The 25,908-nt window shown below is 44.2% G+C and overlaps 1 protein-coding gene and 1 pseudogene across 2 annotated transcripts in view; both read left to right on the forward strand.

The window, feature by feature from the left end:
• Nucleotides 1-5,986, forward strand: part of LOC138301734 (mitochondrial import inner membrane translocase subunit Tim9-like) — a 104,667-nt pseudogene extending 98,681 nt beyond the window's left edge.
• The window catches only part of CSGALNACT2 (chondroitin sulfate N-acetylgalactosaminyltransferase 2), a 315,984-nt gene that overhangs the window by 68,658 nt on the left and 221,418 nt on the right, over nt 1-25,908 (forward strand). The window contains exon 2 of one of the 2 annotated variants that reach the window (XM_069240198.1): nt 24,241-25,411. In XM_069240198.1, the coding sequence (XP_069096299.1) occupies nt 24,748-25,411 (664 nt within the window). In that variant the 5' untranslated portion in view covers nt 24,241-24,747. Of the gene's footprint in view, nt 1-24,240; nt 25,412-25,908 lie in introns of those variants that run through there. The other variant, XM_069240199.1, reaches the window with a different exon arrangement.

The following is a 25,908-nucleotide window of genomic DNA, read 5'->3' on the forward strand; positions in this document are numbered from 1 at the left end:
CCAATTCTGCTACCTATCACTCTTTTGTTGCTGGAATATACATGTTTGGTTTGGAGAGTAAACAACTCTGGCTCAGAGGACAATGGCTTCCTCAGGGCCAAGAAAATGTCAATGGGTGTTAAATGCAGACCACTTAGCAGGGATTATCTATCCAGGAGTAGACAGTAGAAGTGAGCAGAACAAAGGGTAGCTTTAGCACTACTTCCTGTGACTTGGAGATGGCAAGGAGGGCTTCGTATGCCCATATCTATTGGGCCCAAACCACAGTAAGTGGGAAAAACAGTTTTGATCCTATCAGGCAGGAGAGTGGCCAAGAAGCTGAAGAAGGGCCTGCATGGTGGCAGCCCCATCCTGCCAACTTGAAGCAGTGGCTCCTGGGTAAAGTTAAACTAAGATAAAGAGGGTGTGCTGCAAAACGAGGTGGGGGGGACTGCAAGAAAATTGTTAGAATTGGGTGGTAGAATTCCTCCAACCACTGGGTAGTGCATTTAATAAATCAGGCACCTCCATCACAATATCCTAAGAACATTACTGGACCTGGGAAGACTGCGTCTATAGAAGACAACCCTGTTGGAAGACAACATATGACTCCAGGCATCTGCTGGAAGAAGAGGACTGTCTCGGGAACTCTTAAATTCTGCAGGCACCCAAGGACTAGCTGCTCTCCAAAGGGGAGGTGGTTTCTTCATGTTTACCTGCTTCAGGAACGCAAAAAGCAGAAGATCTCTGACTCCCAGAGGCCCAGCTAAGTAGAGAGGAATAAACTCTGCAGGTAACGTGACTGGAGAGATTCCTGGGGTCCAAAAGCCTGCCAGGAGGAGCTAGGGTGTGTAGGGCTGACCAGAAGAAACTTTCCCAGCAGATGAAGACCATGGCAGAAGGCAAAACCTTTGACAAGGACACTCTATGTGGTATAATCGGCCTTTTTTTCATCACAGTTGGCCTGAAATTGCACCCATGTCCTGATTCTGTGATAACTGTAGTATTCCTAAAGTGCATGACTCTTTTTGTTTTTTTTAAAGATGCTTTTTGCCTCAACAGCTTAAAAATCCCAGCTTTGGGAAACCACTCTCACGTGCACGGCTACAGTGTAATGTATAAACTCGGATGGCAAGAGCACACGTTCACCGATCCACATGCCATTTTAACCTCCCAAACATATTTTACTACTGTATCTCATGCCGTGTATCACTGGAAAGCTGACAATCACATTACAGTTCTGTTTGCAAGTCTCTCATTGTGAGGAGTATTCTGTTTGCTTAGCCATTTGTCAGATCCCGCTGTTGCAGTGTGATTTGTAAACGTCACGTTGTATATTAAACTTTTCTTCTAGTTTTAGTGCGCTGGTATCCAGTGTTCTAATGTGAGATAATATTATTAAGACAATTGTGCTCGAAATGTGAAAGGCCGAGTCTGATTTGTACGACCGACCGCTAAGACGCTAGGTAATACTACCCCACCGAACTGACCTGACCTACCACTATGTGCCCTCCAACCGCTCAAATAATCGTCTTATTTCCATGGAAAAGATGAAAATGTTGTATTCGGAGAGCCTTCAGAGGTGCATAAATTATGCAAATCGTATGAAATAACCCTCCCTTGTGCCGGTCTCGACTAAATCAATTTTCCAAAGGTTGGCTTGCTGTGATTGCGGAGCCACGCCTGACTGGAGGCAGACAATAATATTTCTTGGAGTCCTGCACACCATCGAGAATTGGAGGTCGTGTTTGCGTTTGAAATGCCTAGAGATGCGTATTCCCAGAATGCCCTTTTTGTAGTACCGGTCTCTTTAGCGGATATCCGAGAAGTGCTGTTTGCTTGCTAAATGTAGCACCCTAGTGTAGATGATGCACTGGCATATTAGAGACTGCGTCCCTCGGGCCCTGCTTGCAGTGTATCCATGCCCTTCTGGGACGCGGAGAACAGAGCCTTATCGGAGCAGGGAAACGGCGAAAACTTTGTGAGTATAAGTGAGCGCAGGGACTACGTTGTATAATAATGAGAAACTCTCGCGTACTCACGAATGGGCATGTTAGCTTTTATATGGAAGGAGGCCAGCTGTGTCTTTGTCACAGAGATTGTGTTTCAGGAGTTTAGCAGCCAGGACTTTAGCAACGAGGCTGGGTTTTCTCGGATCTACTTTTTCATATGGAGGTAGCTCTGAGTGTTGCTTCATAGCACCAGGGAGCGCCTGCCTGTAGCGTGTGCCTTCGCAGAGAGTCCTCTATTGTATGTGACTTCACTCCCCAGGATGGAGCGATCTGCAGACAGTGACTAATGCAGAGGGAACCATCTACTGTGCAACTTCACAGGGATGGGGTCTCTGCAGTGTGTAACCTGACTGCAGAGAGCGGAAGCTCTCGGTGCAATGTGTGCGACGCAAGCAGCGAGAAGCTAACTTGTGTCTGCAGTGATTTGCCGGCAGAAGATGGTAGCTCTGTACAATGTGACACCCGTTTCTGTCTTTCTCTGTCTCCTCCGCGCCTCCCTTTTCCCTTGCTGTTATTCTTCTCTTCCTATTCCGCTGGTCATTATATTTCTGTTCCTCTCCACGCCCCCATTCTCTCTCCCTGTGGATCCTCTTCCGTTTCCTGCCTGCTCCGAACCAGTTAGAGTCCTTCTTCCAGTGTATTCTTGGATTTCCCATCCTTTGGTAAGCTCCCCCACACTTCAGTGGACTACCTCCCGAGGGGACAGCAACTGGCCTTTCTTTCCTGGTTGGGCTTCTTTGCAGATGTCATTTCCTCCTATATCAGGGTCAGCTGGTGCATTTCTATTGCCACAAAATAGGGTTGCTTACATGCAGTTCAGAAGTCTATTTATTCATACATGTTCCTTTAAAAGTGCTTTAACCTGAGACGACTTTTGCTATGTATAACTGCTTTTTAAAAACGTTGATGTTGTGGTTGTATATTGGAATTACCTTTGTGTGTGTGTGTGTGCTGTTGCTTCTTCTTTGATCCCTACCCCGTGGAATTGGGGGCACGCACCAGGCCTCATTCTGCAATACTATTATGCCCTCCCTTTCTCTCTGCTCTCTCTCTTCATTTTTCATATCTGCCCTCACCTTTCTCAAGTATGGTTCTTTCCCTCATTTCTTTGCTTTCTCCCCTTCACTCCATTTCTGTCTGCTCTTTCGCCTTTTTCTCTCCATGCAGTCTCACTGTTCTTTCTTTCATCACTCCGTTTCCGGTCTCTCTGTCCCAAACTCTTTTTTTCAAAAGATAAGTTGACTGCAGTGAGGCAGACTCTCAATAGTGTTTTTTTTTTTTTTAAAAAGCTTCGTGATAACTTGAAATACCTTATGTGCAACTCCGTGCTTTCTCCATTGCCCTTTGAAAGTTCTTGGCAACAGAGCGGCTCACTTGATCAGCTGTGGGCCATCACTTCTGAACTTTGGTTCTAGGTTAGCCCGACCAGTCTATAAGATGTGGGCCTCAAATTGGACCTAGGCCATGCTGTCGCTAGGTTTTTGCCCCCTACCTGGGATCTGGATGTGTCCAGCTTGGGCATCCAGGGGAAGAATGATGGGTTAAGGGCGTTGCCTGTTTGGGCCTGGGAAGAGCCTGTCACTTGAAACGGGTTCTCCTTTCGTCACCACAGACAGTCTGCTAGGAAATAGTTTCTGAGTTGTGCGTCACATAGCTGCCTGCTACAGAACAGTTGCTCTTGGGCACAGTCTGCTAGGGTGTATTTGCTTCTGGGCATGGACTAGTTACCTGCTGAGGGATACATCCTCCTGGGTACAACCCATAACTAACTTCTATAGCTGCGCCTGTGCTCAGGTCGCCGACCTGGTAAGACCCTAATATTTCCAGTTAAAAATACAAAGTATTGTAGCATTGAAACTCCGAAAACTCTTAGTAAATGAACAAATATTTATGAATTAAAAAAGCATACAATACGCACCCAGCTGAACTCGACTTTGTCCGTTTCTCCTTTCTTCGAATTCCTGTGATACTTGTACTGGCTGCCTGACATGACATAGGAACTACTGCTAAATCTACATGAAGCATAAAAGATCCGTTACTGCATCTATTAATCTAAACCTGGGCCTGTCCATAACTCCTCTATCCATATTTCTTAACTTTTCTGGCTGAACCTCATTGAACGCTCATTCTAGTTTTAATGACTCCGCATGAATAAGCAGGTGCTAAAACACGTAGACATTCTACAAAGCTAACAACATAGTGCCCATTCAGTAGTACAGTGCCGTAGGCAACTTATTATGTATGATAGGGCACACACACGGAATCAAGCGGGACGTATATAGCTCTGCTAATAAGCATATGAGTAAGGTATCCAACCGCTGTCAGGTCTCGGGGGCTCATTAGAACAGCCAAATCCTGGGGGCTTTTTGGTAGTATAGGGTACACTTACGACTGCTTACTTCCTATTTATCTCCAAATCACAAGAAGAAAAAAAATCCATAACTAAAATATTGGCGTAAATTAACAATTAACTTCCTTTAGACTATAGACACCATGAAACAATTGGTCAAATATTCCCGAGTGTGACTTAGGACAAACTGAATCACTTACATATAGGAATAGAAAGTAACTCTGAGCTCCATGGAGTAACATGCTACCACTCTGCAAAGCACATAAATGCCTCTTAAGGATTGTAAGCACTATATAAATATGCAATAAATAAATTACTAATATTCTTTGAGGGGATGAAGTTGTGTCCTGGGTGTATCACGACATCTCTTCTCATACTCTTCATTACACTCCAGGATTGTCTCCAATAACATTAGGTGCACCATGTTTCTGCCACATAGTTCACACTGATCATGCCTCGTGCAACATGTCCCACGAACGCCAACCTACAAATTACATCCTTTTAGCCATGCACTCCGAATAGCACTCTGAATCACAGCTCATTGGAGTGCTTCATGATCTAGTTCGTTAGGAAGCTTGGTCAGTAATGCGATCTCACCACCTGGAAAGCGCTTTAGAAGGTTGATTAATTCCTATGTAAACCAGTGGAACTGGCTTGCCACTACCTATATTGGACACCATTGATAGTGAATTTGTCACAAGAGCTTTGTTACCATTGCAGATACCCTACCTGCCGTCTTCTTTCTATGAAGAAATCAGAGAATGCAGAAATCCAAGGGTGAGGTGGGAGTGGTTCAGTGGTGGGGAAGGGTACATCTGTTTGCTTCTCTTGACCTCTTGTCATGATACTTTACTGTAACATTTTTTTATTTTCCCTTTTTAGCTGTTATCACTAAATAATATCTTCCACGCTTTCCAGCCATTTTACTTACCCATCATGGACTGAGTCTTGTCTTCTGTGTGTTTACCTGCCTCGCTGCAGCCTCCACTGCTACGACTTTCCCTTCTCATCACCTGTTTTTAGATGCAGTGCCTGTTTCGCCTTCCATACATATGCAGTGCATTATCCATGTTTAAATGTATAAAGCACATGTAGTATTTGGGGTTCGAAATGTAAAGAAGAGCAGTAGGATCGTTTTAAATTGAAAAAGAGTATTGCAAGAGGTGCACATGCATGATGATGCATTGGTAGATATAGCAGGTCTAGGGGTGACCTTTATTGGAGCTAAAATAATCAATGGATAAGCTGTTTGCCCTTCTGAGAGAGTGAGCCATATGCTGCATGCCGCTCTGAAGAAACTATGTGGTCGTAGATTAAGGATTGATGCAGATTCAGGATCACTGCAGAATAGGAAACCGAAATAAAGAATAGAGGGTAGCGGTGCAAGGTGTATAAACTGAGCAGATTAAACAGTTTCAAGAATTCCTTGAAATTTACAATAATCCCACAGAAAACTGTTTCCTGGATTGCGTTAAAGATTTCACAGCAAGAGATGTTCAGCAAGAAGAGATTACCTGTTCCGAGCACTGTTTGTAAAAGTATTTGAAAATGACACAGCGGTTCTCAATGCGACTTTCTGGAGTATCACATTCAGTAGAATGAAGCACTGGCGGCAAAGGCTGGACTTCTTGGACAGTTTCGATAGTTTTTCCATTAGCTTTCTTAATGCACTGCCAGTGCTTAATTATTTTTATATTTTTTTTTACCACAATTTGGCCATTCACAGTGGTGGCTGTGCCTGGTGTTCAAGAACAGAGACAGAAGAGAGCTTGCCTGGCAAGGAGACTCCACCCTTTTTGTAACTTAGTTAGATCGGGCGCGCAAGTGCTTCAGACCTGTTGTCTTCTATTCTGTAGGCTTTAACCATGCCCATCACTTTCATTTGTTCATGGACTTGCCTTTCAAAAATCCCTTGATGTCATTGTTATATGCATTACGTTTGCCCCGCCTTGAGGCTGCCAAGTTACGCCTTGGACACTGGCCTTGTTACATGGACAATTGAACAACTGCTGATATGCTTTACTGTGAGCTAACTACTTTTTTGTTTTGTCTGTCCACTGTTCGCTCCATGGTGCTTTCAAGTCTTACACAGCACAAACTCAATCAGCAATACTGGACCGTCTGCATAACTACCAATTACTTCACATTATTTATTTTGGTTCTCCTTTGCACTCGTGGCGGCCATAGCACTTTCAAGTTTTAGACCGCGTAAACTTGATCACGGTATTGGAGCACTTTGCATGAATGTCAGTTACCTCACATTAATTCTTTTGTTTTTCCTTCGCAGTCATGGTGGCCATGGTACCTTCACGTTTTACACAGCACAGTGGGCAGTATTGCAGCGCTTTGCATGACTACTAGTTACTTGACATTGCTCTTTTGTTTTTCCTTCGTGCTCAAGGCGGCCATAGCGCTTTCACGTTTGACAAAGCACAATGGGCAGTATTGCAGTGCTTTGCATCACTACCAGTTAATTCACATTGTTTCTTAGTTACCTCGCGTCACCGTTATGGAGAGGACAGTGGAACCTGTTCCCGCACAGCTTAAATAATGGCAGCGTAACGCTTGTTTAACTATTGTTAAGCACTTTAATTTTCTTCATTATTGTGTAGTGCTGTGATACCCTATCCTTGACAATTCTTGTTTCACTTTTTCTCATTAAAAGTTCAATTTTTGTCACACATGGTCTTGCAGAGCTGCTTGCATAGTGGAATTATGTGGCAGGAAAAGACCAAAATATGAGGCAGAGTTGACCAATTTATGTGGCAAAAAAGTCCAGTTAGGCATTTACAAAGCCAATAGCTCTAACTCTTGCAAATGCGAGACCAATTGCATTGGAAATGCTTTTCTTTCTTTGTTAAGAATGTCATTTTAAGACTTTTCTTTAAGGACGCCTTAAGTTTGTACCAAAGTATGTGGCCATGTCTAAACAAATTTAAAATCAAGGTTGTTTGTAAGGACTGCGCACACGTTCTACCTACCATTTAATAAAAAATAAAAAAAAATAAAACCTTAATTTATTTCCTCCTTCACAGTTCAACACTCGACAGCTTTCATGTTTTGTCTTATGAACATATCTCTCTGTATGTTGCAAAAATTAAATCGTAGAAAAAAGCACCAGTACGGGTTAAAAAGAAGGAAATCTGCAGCTTCTGTTTGACTTTTATTCATCAGAATTAATATCTAAATGGAAAAGCAGGAAATACACCTTAAACTTTGTTCTGCGCCTCAAAATGTTATTATGTACCCAAAAGTGTGCTTGTCTGCGACAATATTATATACTTGAAACTTTTTATTACAAATAACGGCATTTAATATAACTTTAAAAAAGAAAAAATTATTTGAGAGCATTCATGTAACTCGTACATTAACCTTTGTAGGAAAAGGTAATGTAAGTTAAAATTATATGATTTATGGAAAGACGTGTACATAAGCAATAAGGAACCTCATGGCCGAACTACCATGAAAAAATCTGATTAGTCTGGCGACAGTGGTGTGTCCGCTATTCCCATACTTGTATTACTCCATAAATGCCAGCAGTTTAGGTGTGCTCTTTGAAGGAGGGAATAGTAGTTGATTTACTAGTTTTATGACTTGACCTTATTTACGGGGTTGCAATAAAATCTAGTGAGGGGCACAAAGTTCAGTAACTTTTCAAGCTGTTGTTCCATTCAGCTGTTAAGAAGAATAGGTTGATTTTTAGTTTAGGTTAGATAGTTGGGTAGTGTCTAGCCTAATCTCGTCATAAGGTGTCCGTTGCCAAAGGCTTGCTTATCAGCATATTGGTAAAAGGAGACATTCCATGAGTAGGGCCCCTAGAGTCTCCATGGAGAGATGAAATGTAAATGGGACAAGAATGGAGCCTTGGTGTCTATGTACTTGATTTTGGGAGGATTTGGAAGAAGCATGTTGGTGCCATAAAATGTTAATCATTAAGGACGACTTATTTTGTATTTTCTGTACAATTTCAGTGCAACTATGTTAGGAGTTAAAACGTAGTGATATACCCACCAGTTTATTTTTTTTTAGTATACGCCTCACAGCTGCTGACAGAGGCTGCACAAGAGACTGTCCCACTTAAAATTCTCAAAGTCCACATACATGTACTCTAGTCTAGAGCCATCTCTCCTGGAAACATATTCCTTCTATTAGCTAATGTATTCCTGTGGTGAAATTGACCCTTCAATTTGATGTCTCATGTTTGCAAATGTGATGACTCCTTGGCCTGAGAATGTATTTGGCTTCTTATCCAGATTTAAATGAGAGCTCCAGAGTAGTTTACAAAACTATGCATTACAAACCTTCAGTTATTATTTTTTAAGTCCTTCCTGTCTGGAAGAAGAGATGTTTGTGGTAAACCTGTCCACACAGGAGGATATCCAATAAGCCACAGCAGATGATGTCACCCTGACATAAGTGTGGTAAAGGGTGATACCTGGCACTTTCAATTCCTGCTAGCCTAACAAACTCCTGACCAGCCATGCATGTATTAGTGCATTTGCTTGCTTCTTATTTACTGCCTTTTGTGGGCTTTAACTTCCTCTTTGTGTGTTTGTCCGTCCCCTGGAGCATGGATGCATTACTTGTGTCCTTCCACAGCTCACTTTCTAGGGGCTCTTTTTTTTTTTTTTTTAGGTCAATCCTAGGCTGCGCGCATGCACTGTCTGCAAGACATGCTGCAGTCAGTCTATGGGCTTTTATCACACCCACTATTGCTGTTCGTTCTTTGTTGTGCTTGTCTTAAATGCTTCCTTTTTAGGTCGAGCACAGCATTGCACAAGCGCTGCTTTTGCGACCTGCTGGTATGTATCTTGGCTTTTAACATCCCCCATCACCAGCACTCATTTGTGGGCTTGCTGTTCAAAAATACTTTGACATTGGTAAATGGTTTACGTTTGCCCTCCTTGAGGAGGTTTTGTTGCTGTCTTGGCCATCGCCCCTGTTAGTTGGCTAATTGCACTTTTGCCTATAAGTTTGACTGCAAGCGAACTTCTTTTTCCTTTTGTGTGTCTCTTCATGCTGATGCTTGTGGCGCTGTGAATCAGCTCGCTTATGTGAAACTGTTTTACTTTTCATTTTCAATTTATGTGACAAAAGTCTGGTTAGGAGTTTACAACTAATAGCTCTAAGTCGAGGAAATATGAGACCCATTGCATTGCAAATGCTTCTTATTGGTGCATTTTTCTAGATGTTCCTCTTTTGTGTGCTTAATTTCCTCCCAGGAGATTTCACTAAGAGAACATTTTTGCTTGCCATCACACTAAGTTCACGCTTCCTCCTGTTACAGTGTGTGGTGGCCCCTCCTTCCATCTAGGCATTGCAGCCCGGGTGTTCTTTTGGTTGTCCAATGCAATGTGTTCACCCCACACCAGTGAAAACACTGTTTAGAAAGGTACCAAAAGTTTATTTTGCTCTTTTGCCTCTGCTCGGGTATACTTAATTGATATTTTCCAAGCCATTTTTCCTCCTCTGATTTTTAGAAATAATTGGCTTTGTGTGCGTGTTTTGTATCCTCTGGGAAAGATAAACTCATCCACTTTCAGTCTTCCTCATTCTAAAGTTCTCTAAACAGTGCTACAGCTGCTTCTCCGGTCCCAGTGATAAATCATCTTTCTTAATCCTCTAGACAGTGCTGCTAGCTGGTTCTCTAGTCCTAGGGGAAATTCCTCATTCCTAATCCTATAGGGAGCACTGCTTCTCTGGTCCTGCTAGTAATTCCTCATTTTAAGACCTCTAAGCAGTGCTGCTAGCTCCTTCTGTGGTCCCAGTGATATTTCTTCATTCTAAGTCCTCTAGACAGTGCTGCTAGCTGCTTCTCTGGTCCCAGTGGTAATTCTTAATTCTAAGTCCTGTAGACAGGGTTATATGTCGGAACAACGAATGCTCCGACCACCCATGCCTGAACAACGAGGTCGGAACAACGACCTCAATGTTACCACGAATGCCTTAACAACGATTTTTTGTTGTAGAGGCATTCCTGGTAAAACCATTAGTAACTGGCATGCATGGTTCCAGCATGTGTTCCCCCCCGGCCCCCACCCCTAAAAATTACTGCGATCTCCCTCACAACCACCCCAACCCCCTTCCCTAAAACCTAAAGCACCCCACCCCTAAAACCTAAACCCTGACCCCGCCCCTAAACCTTTTATCACCCTGAGCCCCCCACCCGCAAAAACTAAAAATACCCTGTCTCCCCACCGCCCCTCAAACCTAAAGCACCACTAGAACCTAAACCCTGACCCCCCCCCCCTCCCCGCCCCTAAACCTTAATCACCCCCACCCCTAAAACTAAAAATACCCCCTGCCCTTAAAACAGTCCCAGCCCAACTTAATTCCACCTTGATCACATCGTCCTCCTCAGCCGACTCCCTTCTTCTGTGCCTTAACCACCCATGTACGTGGTTCAGCACATGCGTGGTTAAGGCCCTGAACAGGGAAGTCGTGGAAAACGAAAGCGCTGTTCCGCTTTCGTTTTCCACTACTTCGTTGTTCAGGACTTGTTGTTCGGGATGCTTCCCTCTAGACAGTGCTGCTAGCTGCTTCTCTGGTTCCAGTGGTATTTCCTCATTCTTAGTCCTGTAGTCAGTGCTGCAGGTGCTTCTCGGGCCCCAGTGGTTATTCATCATTCTTCGTCCTCTAGGAGGTCCTGCTAGCTGCATCTCTGGTCCCGCCGGTAATTCCTCATTCTAAATCCCCGAGACAGTGCGGCAAGCTGTTTCTCCAGTCCCATTGGCAATTCCTCATTCTAAGTCTACTAGACGGTGCTGATAGCTGCTTCTCTGGTGGTAATTTCTCATTCTTGGTCTTGTAGTGAATTATGCTGCTGCTTCTCTGGTCCCAGTGGTAATTCCCCATTCTTAGTGCTGTGACAATGCTGCAGCTGCTTCTCTGGCCCAGGGGTAATTCATCATACTTTGTCCTCTGGTAGGTGCTACTAGTTGCTTCTCTGGTTGTCTCAGTAATTCTTCATTCTAAGTCCTGTAGACCAGTGGTCCGGGGACCCCTGGGGGTCCGAGAAGCCTTCTCAGGGGGTCCGCGACAGCCTAGAAAATTAAAAAATATTAACAAATATTGACAAATTAGGTCCCCAGCTTTCAGTAATGACTCAGACGGGGGTCCCCGGATTCTAATGATGATTCAGTGGGGGTCCCTGGGTTCCATTAATGTTAAAGTGGGGGTCCACAGAAATCAAAAGGTTGGGAACCACTGCTTGCTAAAAGGTGCTTCTCTGATCCTGTCTGTAATTCTGTATTCTAAGTTCTCTAGCGGTGGTGCTAGCTGCTTCTTTGGCCCCAGTGGTCATTCCTCATTCTTAGTCCTGTACACAATGCTTTAGCTGCTTCTCTGATCCCAGTAGTTTTTCCTCATTCTGAGTCCTTTTAGATGGTGCTGCAGCTGCTTCTCTGGTCCTGTCGGTAACTCCTCCATTCTAAGTTCTCTAGGCAGTGCTGCAGCTGTATCTCTATTCCCAGTAGTAGTTCCCCATTCTTAGTACTCTAGACAGTGCTGCAGCTACATCTCTGTTTATACATCCTCTATACTCTAAACCAAAACACATAGGTAAATTGACATTGTCATTTACAATGCCAGTAGCTGTAACTCTCACAAATGTGAAACCTATTCCATTCCACATGATTGTTTCTTTTTGTTTAAGCACTCTACAAGAGAGCAAGTGTTTTACAGCTGCCTTCCTTGTGAGTTTTACCTCAGTCGCACTTGTGCATCTTTCTCTGCCTGTGAGCTTCTCCTTGTCTCACATTTTGTGATCTGCTTCTCTTCCGCCCTGATACTCTATTACACATCTAGTTCACCTTCCGCAGCTTCACGGCACGCTCTATCTCATTGGATTGTTTCCCCTGCTCCATCTTCCACTCTGTTTGCTTCCCTGCCCACACCCTCCATGTTACTTCCCTCTTTACCCACTTTGCTTCCTTGCACCGACTTGCATTACTTGTTTTCTGTCTGTTTACAGATTCAACTATGATCGGTAAACAAGAGGAAAATAAGTGCTTGTGTCATTTTGAGGGTGCATGAATGTTTAGTGTACGCGTGTCCACAGAATTGTTTAGTAATTCAAAATACATCACAACATACACAACTTTTAACAGTTTATCAAATTAAAAACAAACATTTTATAACATTGTTCTACTATTTATAATCTAATTAAATAGTAAGATAAAATGCAAAAGAAAAAACAAAGGCAAAACCTCTTGGCATTGCCAGTGCTTGTTAAACTCTTAACACACTCTGGGCATTGGCTGGACCTTATTAGGACCAGTTTAACCCCCAAATATAACAATAAGCAACAGAAAAGTGACCCGGCCAGCTGTGGAAAGGGCCTTCCACTGCACAGGAAAACATCATCACATTCTTACTAACGTTTGAACCATTTGAGATACATTTTTTTGTTAAAATCTGCAGATTTTAAGTCAGATGATGAAATAGGTAGAAAATGTGGGAGATCTATAATTATGCAAACATTGTGAGTCACAGAAGTGTGTGTTTGCTAGAGAGAAATGGAGAGATAATGGAACATGATTGTGAGATAAGTGTGTGAGTGTTAAAGAGATAGAGTGAGTCGGAGTGAGACCACCTCCTGCGCACCTTAATGACTGTCTTCGCCTCAGTGAGTGGAGGTGCTCGAGGAAACAAGTCTCCGTGTCTTTCAAGAGCACTTAAACACGGCAGCCCTAGCCTGTCTTGTGGCAACTGATGGCGCCACATTTCACTAAACTGTTTTTTTTTTCTTTGTCATTAAATATCCCAAAAGGTATAAAACAAGGACACGTTTGCTCTTAGCGTATCTGCGTGAGGAATTATTGTGCAATCTGGACTTACCCCCAAGAAATGTCCAGACTTCAGCCTGTAGTCGAAGCCCGTGTTAAAATCTTCACTGCCTGAGCAGTGGTGAAAAAGGCTACTGATTATCACTGCAGCTCTCCGGACCCATTTTCCTCTAGCTGTGCGAGTCTGAAATCAAGAATATTAACTCTTGTATGGAGCCACAAGTTACGTTCACTGTAAATTACTTCCCCTCAAAATCAAAAATGGAATGTGCCGGGGTAGGTAAACTACCAGTTCCAACGGGAGGCATGCGCCCATTACTTCCAAGTAGGGGTACTCGAGGGAAGCGCTAGCGCTCCCCCAGGGGACCTCGCACCCCCTCCTCTGTGCAGGGATAGAAGGAGAATCGTTCCCAAGCCCTTCTCCCCCCCTCCCCCCCCCCCCCCCCCCCCCAAACCCCCCCATGGCATCTGATGACGTCAGGACGCGATCATGCGCTGACCTCATCAGAGGCCTGCCCCACCGTGCTGGAAGCTCTGCTTCCAGTGCCAATCAGAGGAGAAATGCTTTTGCATTTCTTCTTCGATCACGTGGAGGGGCAGAGAGTGGCATCAAAGAAAAGTAAAGGCCTTTCCTTTTAATGTCATTCTCAGCATTTCTGCTGCCCGATCGCAGACACCAAGGAGTGTTTCTTTTTTTGTTTTTTAATTTGTATACATAAGAGAAGTGGCACCTGGGGCAAGGACCGCTTCCCAGGGGGGGAAATTATTTGTAGGCCATTTCTGCCCCCCTGGGGGCAGATCGGCCTATTATAATTAGGCCAATCTGCCCCCGGGGGTGGGGAAGGGTAGAAACCCCTAGATACTGGGGATAACTTTTTTTTTTGTTTATATATATATTTTTTAATATGTGGGGAGCGACCCCTTGGGCAAGTGTCGCTCCCTGGGGGGGTGGGAGGAGCAAAATTACTCTTAGGCCATTTCTACCCTATTTTTATGGGGGCAGAAACCACTAGACACCAGGGATTTTTTTCTTTTTTTTTTAAATATTATTGAATTAGGGGAGCGGCCCCTTTGGCAAGGGCCGCTCCCCAGGGGGGCAAAATATTTGTAGGCTTTTTCTGCTCCTGGGGGGGTGGCTTGAGAATCCCCTAGACACCAGGGATATATATATATATATTTTTTTTTTTTGTTTACTTTATTTTTTTATATATGGGAGCGACCCCTTTGGCAAGGGTCGCTCCCCTTGGGGGGGCAAATTGTATTAAGGCCATTTCCGCCCCCCTTGGGGGCAGATCGGCTTATTTTTTATTATGTCAATCTGCCCTCAAAGGGGGTGGGCAGAAACCACTAGACACCAGGGATCTTTATTTTTTGTCAATTTCACGCAAGGGGGGTGATCTTTTAGGCAAGGATCGTTCCCCTTGGGGACCTATTTATTTTAGGCCATTTCTGGTCCCCCTTGGGGGCAGATCAGTCTATTTCTATTAGGCCAATCTGCCCCCGGTGGGCAGAGACCACTAGGCTCCGGGGATTGGTGTGTGTGTGTATGTGTGTGTTTTGTTTGGGGGGCACATTACTGTTGGCCGCAGATCGGCCTATTGTTGGAAGGCCCATCTGCCCCAAGGGGGGGCAGAAAGCCCACCAGAGACCTGGGAAGATTTATTTTTCAAAATAAGAGTTGGGGTATGGCCATGCCCCCACCCGAAATAAATGGGACCAAAGTTGTTCTGCCCACAAGTGGGCAGATGGGGCAGTTATCCCCAATCCACACCCCAGGAGGGCAGAAAGCCAGATGCCAGAGAATAAAAAAAAAATAAAAAAAAAATTGTGGGGTCGTGGCTACCAACCAGTATGGGCCTGGTTATGCTCCCAACCCAACTGAAGTGGGTAACAGTCTTTCAGCTGTTCCCCGCACACTAAAACATCTTATCCCACGGCAAGCAAGAGGACATTTGATTATTTTGGGTTTTTGGTTTTACATTTGGGCCATGAGAGCTTGGGCCATGAGAGCTTCAAAATCGTCCTACTTGGAATGGTGAGGGTTTTACTTTTTGGACTTTGGCACGCTGCCATGTAGAAAAATCCACAAGACTTAGACACATCTAAAAACTGGGTGGTGTGGTTCACATGCACCCCGCACCATTTGCTTACCCACAATGCCCTGCAAACCTCCAACTTTGCTGGAAATCACTCATTTTTCCCCCATTTTTGTGATGGAACCTTCTGGAATCTTCAGGAATCCACAAAATCCCACCACCCAGCATAGTCTCATCTATACCGATAAAAATTCTGCTGCACTTGTCATCCTAAAAATGTTTTTTTTTTATCTTTCATACTGCCCTTTTGGACCCGCTTTGGTTCCCCCTCAATTTCTACATGTTTTTGGTTCTTCCCTGTCACAGGCACCTGGCCCACCTACCTCTACAAGTGAGGTATCATTTTTAATGGGAGAGTGAGGGGAATGTTGGGTGGTAGGAAATTTGTCCGGGTGTGGTGATCCCACACAGAAATGTGGGTTTTCTTCTTTTTTTTTTTATCTAAATTTTTAGGTTTGCTGAGGATTCTGGGTAAGAAAACATGGGGGATCCACGCAAGTCACACCTCCCTGGACTCCCTCGGGTGTCTAGTTTTAAGAAATGTCTGGGATTGGTAGGTTCCCCAAGATGGCTGTTGAGCACAGGACCAAAAAAAACGCAGATGCCCCCCACAAAAAACAGGTAGTTTTGTATTTGATAATTTTGATGTGTCTAGATACAGTTTTGGGGCATTTCCTTTCGCGGGCAGTAGGCCTACCCACACAAGTGAGGTTCCATTTTTATCGGTAGACTTGGGGGAACGCTGGGTGGGAGGAAGTTTGTGGATCCACTCAGATTCCAGAACTTTCTGTCACCAAAATGTCAGGAAAAAGTGTATTCTTTTTATTTTTTTGGCCAAATATTGAGGTTTGCAAAGGGTTCTGGGTAACAGAACCTGGTGAGAGCCCCACAAGTCTTCCCATCCTGGATTCCCGTAGGTGTCTAGTTTTAAAAAATTCAGTTTTGGTAGGTTTCCCAGGTGCTGGCTGAGCTAGAGGCCAAAATCTACAGCTAGGCACTTTCCAAAAAACACATCCGATTTCAATGTGAAAATGTGATGTGTCCATATTGCGATTCCCGTCGGGACCATTAGGCCTACCCACACAAGTGAGGTACCATTTGTATCAGGAGACTTTGGGGAACACAGAATAGCAAAACAAGTGTTATTGCCCCTTGTCTTTCTCTACAATTTTTCCTTCCAAATATAAGACAGTGTGTAAAAAAAAAAAAAAAAAAAAGACATCTATTTGAGAAGTGCCCTTAAATTCACATGGTAGTATGGGCATCCCGACATTCAGAGATGTGCAAATAACCACTGCTTCTCAACACCTTATCTTGCACCCATTTTGGAAATACAAAGGTTTTCTTCATACCTATTTTTCACTCTTTATATTTCACCAAATGAATTGTTGTATACCCGGTATAGAATGAAAAACCATTGCAAGGTGCATCTCATTTATTGGTCCTGGGTACCTAGGGTTCTTGATGAACCTACAAGCCTTATTATATCACTGCAACCAGAAGAGTCTAGCATAACTAACTGTATATTGCTTTCAAAAATCTGAGATGGCAGGAAAAGGTTGCAGACTAAAATGTGGAAAAAAATGGCTGGGTTTTTTTCCACCTCAATTTCAATATTTTTTTATTTCAGCTGTTATTTTCTGTAGGAAAGCCTTGTAGGATTTACAAAAATTTCTCCTTGCAGAATTCAGAATCTTGTCTACTTTTCAGTAATGTTTAGCTTTCTGGGATCCAGCATTGGTTTCACACCCATTTCTGTCACTAACTGGAAGGAGCCCGAAAGCACAAAAAATAGTAAAAATGGGGTATGTCACAGTAAAATGCCAAAATTGTGTTGAAAATGGGGTTTTCTGATTCAAGTCTGCCTGTTCCTGAAAGCTGGGAAGATGGTGATTTTTTAGCACCACAAACCCTTTGTTGATGCCATTTTCAGGGACAAAAACACAAGCCTTCTTCTGCAGCCCCTTTTTCCCATTCTTTTTGTTTTTAAATAATTTTTTGCTTAATTTTGGCTAATTTCTCGGTCTCCTTCAGGGGAACCCACCAACTCTGGGTACCTCTAGAATCCCTAGGATGTTGGGGTAAAAAAGGACGCAAATTTGGCTTGGGTAGCTTGTGTGGACAAAGTTATTAGGGCCTAAGCATGAACTGCCCCAAATAGCCAAAAAAAGGCCTTGCACCTGAGGGGAAAAGGCCTGTCAGAGAAGGGGTTAATATGTGCATAAGAGCTTTAGATAATGTTTGATGCCGGTATCGCCAGTAGAGGCACCATGTACCTGTACGTACACCACACCCACATTCATCTGAACGGATCAAGTGCTGACTGTCAAGGTGGCATAAACGCAGTATTGGATATTCTGTGATCATTACGAGGAAATTAATTTGGGGTATTTTTGGCTCTATCCGTCCGGGCATTATTTTCTGGCCCTGTCCATTACTAATGTTTCTGGGCCATTTTCGGCTGTGTCTCAGTGGCATGATAGAAAACCTCACCCAATGTAAACCCGTCCTGCGGTGGGGACTTGATCCTCGCACCCTCCCATATGCCCTTCACACATTGCGTCAATCACACACTGCGTCTTCAATCAAGGCATCTACATAAACAGCAGAGATTACACAAAGAACAAGCGCTTAACAGACATTGCACAGACAGGAGAACATTATGCTGAGCGGATGCCAAATTTGTTCCTGCATGCGGTGAAGAAGAAAGAAGACAGAGAAGACGGCAGCGGATAAAGAAGACGGCAGCGGAGAAAGAAGTACCTTCAGCAGAGGAAGGACACTAGCCAGTTTCCAATGGTGAACTGAAGGAGTACTTGGTCGTGAGGCAACCTGACAGCATGAACTGCAGGAAAGACAGCAGGAAGTGAAGATGATGACTTGCTGGCCACTCAGAAGCACGTAAATAAGAGTGATGTTGAACCAAGCCAATCATAAATTCAGGTAAGTAAGGGGCGGTGTCTTTGCCCCTTTTTACGTTGTTTTTTTTTCCTTTCTTTTTTCTACTAAAGATTTTGCAAGCACAGCACGCATTTGTGCAGGTGAAACCTAAAAAGTGCTAATGCATGCATGCTCAGTGCACGCGTGCCTACAGAATATAGCAGGATTATTTTTTTATTTTTTTTCTTTTTTTAGTCATTCTTCAGTGCATCGGGGATGCTATGCAGCATGGCTAAAATCATTAGCACAGCCAAAAAGTCCCATAGGGAAGACCTATCGGCTTTAGTGATGCTTATTTTGCCTCAGAACCTCTGTCCAGCAAGAAAGATGGGAACAGGTCGCTGATGGGTCTTATTTTCGGAGCTTGCTAATGCTCCTCGTAGCGTCATGCAGGGTCCTCTACTATGGCCCAGGATTTTCACAGTGTGCTTGTTAGGTGTCCAACTTAGTTAGTCACAGGATTGAAACAATTTCTGTTTTTCAGCATAAGACCAGACTATGTAAATAATTTCCCTTTTAAATTAATTTAATAAAAATGCCTAATTTTTCACATGGTAGTACACCAGTTATGCCTAAGTCTTTCACCGACTAACGCATCTGTCATAATGAAACGCACACCTAAACCATGTGAAGAGGTTAAAGAAAGTATTACACTGACTGTAGCACAGATTCTTTAGGCACCTTTTTCATAGTAGAGGTAGTTGTAGGAGGCTGGCCTGGTTTGTAGTGGGTACCAAAGGTACTTATACCTCATACCAGGTCCAGTTATCCCTTATTAGTGAAATGTAGTCTGTGTCTAGAAGCCAGGCTGTCTAGGTGTAGCTGAGCAGCCAAAGCTGCACTAGGAGACATGCAAAGCTCTTGCAATACCACTATAGTCACACAGTCTTCACAAACATGAAAAAAAAATACTCAGTGTTCCAAAAATAAAGGTGCTTTATTTTGGTGACACAAATGCCAAAAATACACTAGAGACTATACTCCCTTAGGAGGTAATATACATAATATATACACTAGTATCCAAAAACAGGTAAGTACACAGTCGGAAAACAGTGCAAATATTGAAAATCATAATAGATTGCAGTGGGTCTTGGGGGGGGGGGGGGGGGGGAGAAACACAAACCATATACTAAAATAGTGGAATGTGAATGTTGGTGACTCACCTAGGCAAGTGTAGAGGGGCGCTGGGAGTGTAAAAACACCACAGGTAAGTAATAGACCCCAACCCAGAGCCCAGGAAAACAGGAGTAAATCACAGTAAGTTTCCAGAAACACACAAGAAGTCGTGATAGAAGATTATGCAAGAACCAGAAAAGACTGCAAGGCACCAACAATGGATTCCCGGATCTGAAGACCTGTGGAACGAGGGGACCAAGTCAAAGAAGCACTGAAGAGTCCAGGGAAAACAGGAGTCCCTGCTAACCAAAGGAAAGGTGCAAAAGACCAACCACATGTGAGAAAACAGTCAATTATGCACCCAAGAAGACAGATGCGGGTTCCTGGTTGATGCACAGGAGTCCCACAGCATGGGGACAAAGAAGGTGCAAATGGAGGCCCATGCAGCACAACACAAAGGGATCCCACGCCGCCAGAGAACCACTCAGGAAGCTGTGCGTCGCAGGATGGAGTGCTGGGGGCCTAAGCTGTGCTGTGCACAAAGAACTTCATGGAAGGTTGCAGGCAAGGCTTGGCAACTGCAAGTCACGCAGTGCATGGGGGTACTCTTGCATGGGAAGGCAAGCACTTACCTCCTCCAAAGTTGGACAGCTGGACCTTGGGACTGTCGGGGTCACTTTAGTCCACCACACGTGTTGCTGGATCCATGCTTGTCATCAGGAGAAGGGACCCATGCCACCAGTCGTCGCTGCAGAGAGATGCCTGCTGAAGCAGAGAAGTGACTCCCTCACTCCACGGGAGATTCCTTCAGTTCTTCTGGTGCAGGAAGACAGGCAGTCATCAGAGGATGCATGACCTGTAAACAGTTGCAGTTGCTGGCAGGAGCTGAGGATACAATGTAGCACAAGTCATCTTTGCTTCTTTGTTGCAGTTTGTAGAGGTCCTAGAGGATTCAGCTGCGGTTCCGCCAGTAGAAGATGAAGTAAAGGATGCAGAGGATTCCTAGTGGAGTCTTGCAATCCGAATCTGAAGAAACCTCCAGAGAAGAGACCCTAAATAGCCCTGAAAGAGGGATTGTCACCTAACCAGGTAAACACATATCAGGGGAGGGCTCTGACGTCACCTTCTGCCACTGGCCACTCTGATGCTCCCAGAGTGTCCCACCTCCTTAGAATCCAAGATGTCAAAACCCAGGGACACTCTGGAGGAGCACTGGGCACCACCCCTGGGGTGGTGTTGGACAGGAGAGTTGTTGCTCCCCCTTTCCTTTGTCCATTTTTGTGCCAGAGCAGGGACTGGGGGTGGGTGGGGGCGGGGCGAGGGGTGTGTGTCCCTGCACTGGTATAGACTGGATTATGCAAGGAGGGCACCATCTCGGCCCTTCAAAGCATTTCCAGAGGCTCTGGGAGGCTACTCCTCCCATACCTGTAACACCTATTTCCAAAGGGAGAGGTTGTAACACCCCTCTCCCAAAGGAAATCATTTGTTATGCCTTCCAGGGCTTGAGCTGCTCAAGCAACAGGAGGGCAGAAACCTGTCTGAAGTGGCAGCAGCTGGGGCTGCCTGGAAAACCTCAGAAGGCTGGTATGGTAGTACTGGGGGTCCACTGTGCAGCCCCCAGAGTGCATGGGATTGTGCAACCAATACTGGAATCAGTATTAGGGTACAATTCCCAGTTGTTAGACACCTTACATTGCCATATTCAGGGTTACCATTGTGAAGCAGGACATAGGTATTGACCTATGTCTATTGCACGCTTAAAATGGCATCCCCACACTCATGATGTCCAGGAAAATGGTCCTGGACGATATGGGGGCACCTTTGCTAGTGCAGGGGTGCCCTCACGCACAGGTATTTTGCACCCAGCCTTCAGGGTTGGAAGGCCTGACATATAGGTGACTTATAAGTGAGCTGGTGCTGTGAAAGGGTGCATGCACCATTTCACACAGGCTGCAATGGCAGTCCTGCAGAAGCTTTTGCATGGGCTCCTTATGGGTGGCAAAAGTAATACTGCAGCCCATAGGGATCCCCTGAAACCCCAGTGCCCTTGGTACCTAAGTACCATATACTAGGGACTTGTAAGGGGTGACCAGTATGCCAATTTGGATTAAATACAAGGTTACAATTATATAGTGATCAATTTGGAAACGGAGAGAGGATAACCACTGGGGTCCTGGTTAGCAGGACTCCAGTGTCCTATCCAAGCATACTTTCAAAAACGGTGAAACATACTGACAAGCAGGCCATAAATCATAAGCACTGGGGTCCTGGCTAGCAGGATCTCAGTGACAGTCAAAACACACTGCCATCAGGCAGAAATTGGGGGTAACATGCCAAAAAGATGGTTCTTTCCTACAATAGTATATTAAAACAATAATTTGCAATGTAATGGGTCTCTCATTTGCTTGAGTTAGAACTGTAAGGGTTGTAAACTCCTAACCGGGCGTTTTTTGCCCAATAATTGAAAATTAAAATTAAAACAGTTTCACATAAGCAAGCAGATTCACAGCGCCATGGACACTGATCATCAGCGTGACGCGAGACACAAAAGGAAAAAAGTTTGCTCGCAGTCAAACTTATCGCTAAAGTGTAATTAGCCATGTAATAGTGGCGATGGCCAAGGCGGTAACAAAACCTCCCCAAGGAGGGACAAACGTAAACCATTTACCAGTGTCATTAAAGGATTTTTTAAGGGTAAGCCCACGAATGTGTGGTAGTGATGGGCGTGAGGTGGGCGTTCTTAAAAGCCCAGATACATATCAAACAAGTCGGAAAAGCGCTGCTATGCTCCACCTAAAAAAAATGACTCCGCATCAGGTTATTTGATGGATAAATAATGTTCCAAAGCTTGGGTTTATGAACTTCACGTTAGCTTCTAGCCAGTGTGCTAGTTCTTTGTCGCAGGAAGAAGGGTATTCTGTAACGCAGCCCCACCTCCACACAACCTCGTCTCGTGGGAATCGCAGACCTCTCGGTCAACGAATCTCCGGGAAACGCTTCTATCTTGGCACAAAGGCGCCATTTAGGATTCTGATGAGCATGGCCGATGCAGGGCGAAAGCTCATCACGAGGCTACATAAGTGGCAGACGTAGTAGTTGTTCGGGGGGGGGGGGGAGGGGGGGTGGTGGCGGCTAAGAAAGACCAATAACAAACAGACAGGCCACAAAATATACAGTAAGCAACGATTACTGGCATAAGGGCAGATGTTCACTTTGCCATGTAATTTGTTAAAATAAAGCTTCGTTCCGAATTACAGCCCTGCCACCCTCCATGTCAAAAAAACATATAAGCAGCGTGTGTTTACCAAGGGGGCGGGTAATGGCAGGATGAGCCAGTGGCACCACATTAGACGTCCTTAGATAAACACACCGTCGAGCGCTGTAGGTACGAAAGTCCCTGTTTGTCCTGTCGTGCATATTTTCACTGTGGTGCAGCTCAAAAAGTGGTTGGTGCATTTCACGTAATATTTGCCATGCAGGATCAGGCAGTGTAGCGTCCCCCATAAACTGCCTGGACAGAACCCTACCTTTCCTACTTCCAGAATCTGCGAACGGTGCGCTTGTGTAGGGGCATAACGATGTTGAATTCATCTTTACAAGATATGAAAAGTATGGAAAAATGTGTAGCTGCTTGTGTGGAAATGAGGGAAAATCATCCAAAGGAAACGCAAAAATGTACACCGCCTCCACGTACCACGTGTTTGAAATTCGCATCCTGATTTATGGTGCCAACCCATGCATTCACTTGATCTGGGTTAAACATTTCCTGGTTCGTGTTAGATTCTGAACATTTAGTAAAAATGTTTTGCAAACCTTTGAAATGTTTTAGATTACCCAAAACTTTATTTGTATTTGTGTCTGAATTCCCAGGTGAAGAAACAAATAATTTATTTAGATATTTATTTATTTAGCTTTCATCTCTGCCACTTCTATTCCCCAGACCCTCTCTCGGGCACAAAAAATATTTCCACAGATGTGCTCTTATTTTTGTTCTGCAGATTTGGACAGACTTCTAAGCCAATAGTTTATCGATTTTTGAAGCTCCTAATTTAAGTTGCATTAGTGACTCGGGAGGGTTGGGGGGGTGCTATATTTGTACTTTTGTTGACCACGCTTTAGTCTAACATTCACTTATCTTCATGTATTCCATCGGGCAAGATTGTAATTATTATTTATTTTTAGCGTGCACTGATTGACTCTACCTAATTTGCTTGAGGTAAAACCATCGTGGATATATACCTATGGTATTTATTTTAACTGCTTCATTTTTTAATCTCATTGTTGGAATCTCTGAGGGTGTTTCTGGTCTTACCAAGCATTTCCCTCCCTAATAGTTTACTTTTTTGTTTACACTTATGTGTGTACTTGTATGTCACTGAATGCCTGATTAAACGCCATATAAGAACAATACGTCCGAATTAAACATGCTCAGAAGAACACCCTGCCTTACCCCTCAATACAGTTGCATGTATATAGCAGTGACAAAGAGGCGTGCATGAATCCTTCCGTATTCAGCATTAACACCCCTCCCCCCTCACCCTTGACCAAATAATAGTAGGGGGGTCATTCACTCAGATACCTAAAGAAAATCAATTCATACAGTTTAAGGTGAATTAAATTTTTTAAAAAGTACTACACCATCCTCCAAACGTATCTTGATAGTTGTATTCCACGATCCAATGCAAATTTGTTACATCTTACACAGCGTGGTCTTATTGTTTTACACACAACTAAATATGCACAAAGGAAAATACACTTAGGTTCCGATATAAAAATGAAGTCTGTTCCTCACCCCTGCCAGTCTCTGTTACTGGGTGTGCAGTTATGTCTAACAATCTCTGACTTTACCATTGCACGCCTGGCTGAATTTGGGAAATTTTGAACGTTTCCATTTCCTTTATGCGTTTTACAGATGTCAAAGTTCCTTACCGTTCTAACGCGGATTCTCCATTTGTTTCCAGGTCCAGCCGTCTATGCTTATTCCCGGCCTTTCTGCTGTCTGATAGGAATGAACAGAACACCGGCAAAGACAGGGCCCATCTGGACGAAGAAAAGCTCCAAGCCGTAGGCAGAAAGAAGTTGGACATTCGCGGATGTCTCTCTTCAATATTGCATTGGAAAAATCTAAAGTCGGGCACACGTTTTAAGAGTTGAAAAAAATGTAGCTTTGTACAAGTCGCTGCTGAGCTTGGAAACCAGAAGATTTTTTCTTGTAACTTTTTTATACTTTTGGATATTTTCCAGCATGTTCCCACATCATGAAAGTATGCAACTGCTGTTTCTAGAAACCATATTGGTTAAAATGCTTACATGGACATATTGAGAGTATGCTTCTTAATGAGGGCTGCATCAGGATGAAGTTAGTTGGTGCAGGCTAATGTCATGCTGTTGAGTGCTGGAGGGACGCCCGCTGCATACCGAGGACTGCTAGAGGAATTTTGGGATTGACTCCTTGTGTGTTCCTGAGAATGCCCAGGAGGGGTCTGATACTTCAAGCTAAGACCCGTTGGTTGTTGGTGGGTCTTGCCCTGGTCTTCAGCTTAATGCTGTTGATGTATCTCTTGGAGTGTGCACCACCGACAGATGGCAATGCTTCCCTTCCTGGACTGGCAGCCGAGACCTATGGCAAGGAGTATTACCAAGCCCTCCTTCAGGAGCAAGAAGAACACTACCAAAGTCGGGCCACCAGCCTCAAGCGGCAGATTGCCCAGCTCAAGCAGGAACTGCAAGAAATGAATGAGAAGCTCAAGTTAGTACAAAACACAAAGGACCCGAGTGTCAATGGGGTTGGGCATCAAGGATTGAAGGAACAAACTCCTAATGATCTTCTGGAGTTCCTCCATTCCCAGATTGACAAGGCAGAGGTGTCCAGTGGAGCTAAGCTAACTAGCGAGTACAGTGTGGTACCTTTTGAAAGCTTTACCTCAACCAAGGTGTACCAGTTAGAAATGGGACTCACACGGCATCCTGAAGAGAAGCCCATCAGAAAGGACAAGCGGGACGAGCTGGTGGAAGCAATTGAAGCAGGCCTCGAGGTTGTGAACAACCCAGATGAGGATGATGAAGGGCAAAATGGAGGCATCGTGGCTGGTGGGGAGAAGCAGGTGTACAACGAAAATGACTTTGTGGAAGGTAGGCAATTTCACTTTTAATCTTCAGTGGTTTGGTAAAGTAATTGTGTTGCAGTTTGTTAATTGGGAGGCTTTTTTCAAGGCCTTCTGGCTGGCGATGGTTACTGGATAGCAGCTTACCCCTGGTGATCAGGCATTTTCTCTTTACTTGGATAGCCCAGTTAATCTTTTTGTGCACTCGAATACATGTGAAATGCTATTTTGAATAGTTAAGGTATATTATAGAAGGAAATAGTAAACAATAGACACAGTAATTGAACTTCCGATCTAAGCTGTCGATTTTATTTATTTATTTTTTGTACGGTATTTGTCTGTGGGCAATGTAGGCAGTTAAGATGGTGGACAGCAAGCCACAATGTTCTAGCTGCAGCACCTTCCAACACATTGGTAGTGATTACACTATAAACAGGGCCTCGGAAATCATGTGGCAGGGTAGGAACAAATGATGCAGCAGTGTACGCTAAACGATACCTGAGGGTAGAGAAATTATGTGGCATA

Source organism: Pleurodeles waltl, chromosome 6, assembly GCF_031143425.1.
Source record: "Pleurodeles waltl isolate 20211129_DDA chromosome 6, aPleWal1.hap1.20221129, whole genome shotgun sequence".
NCBI classification, from domain to species: Eukaryota; Metazoa; Chordata; class Amphibia; order Caudata; family Salamandridae; genus Pleurodeles; species Pleurodeles waltl.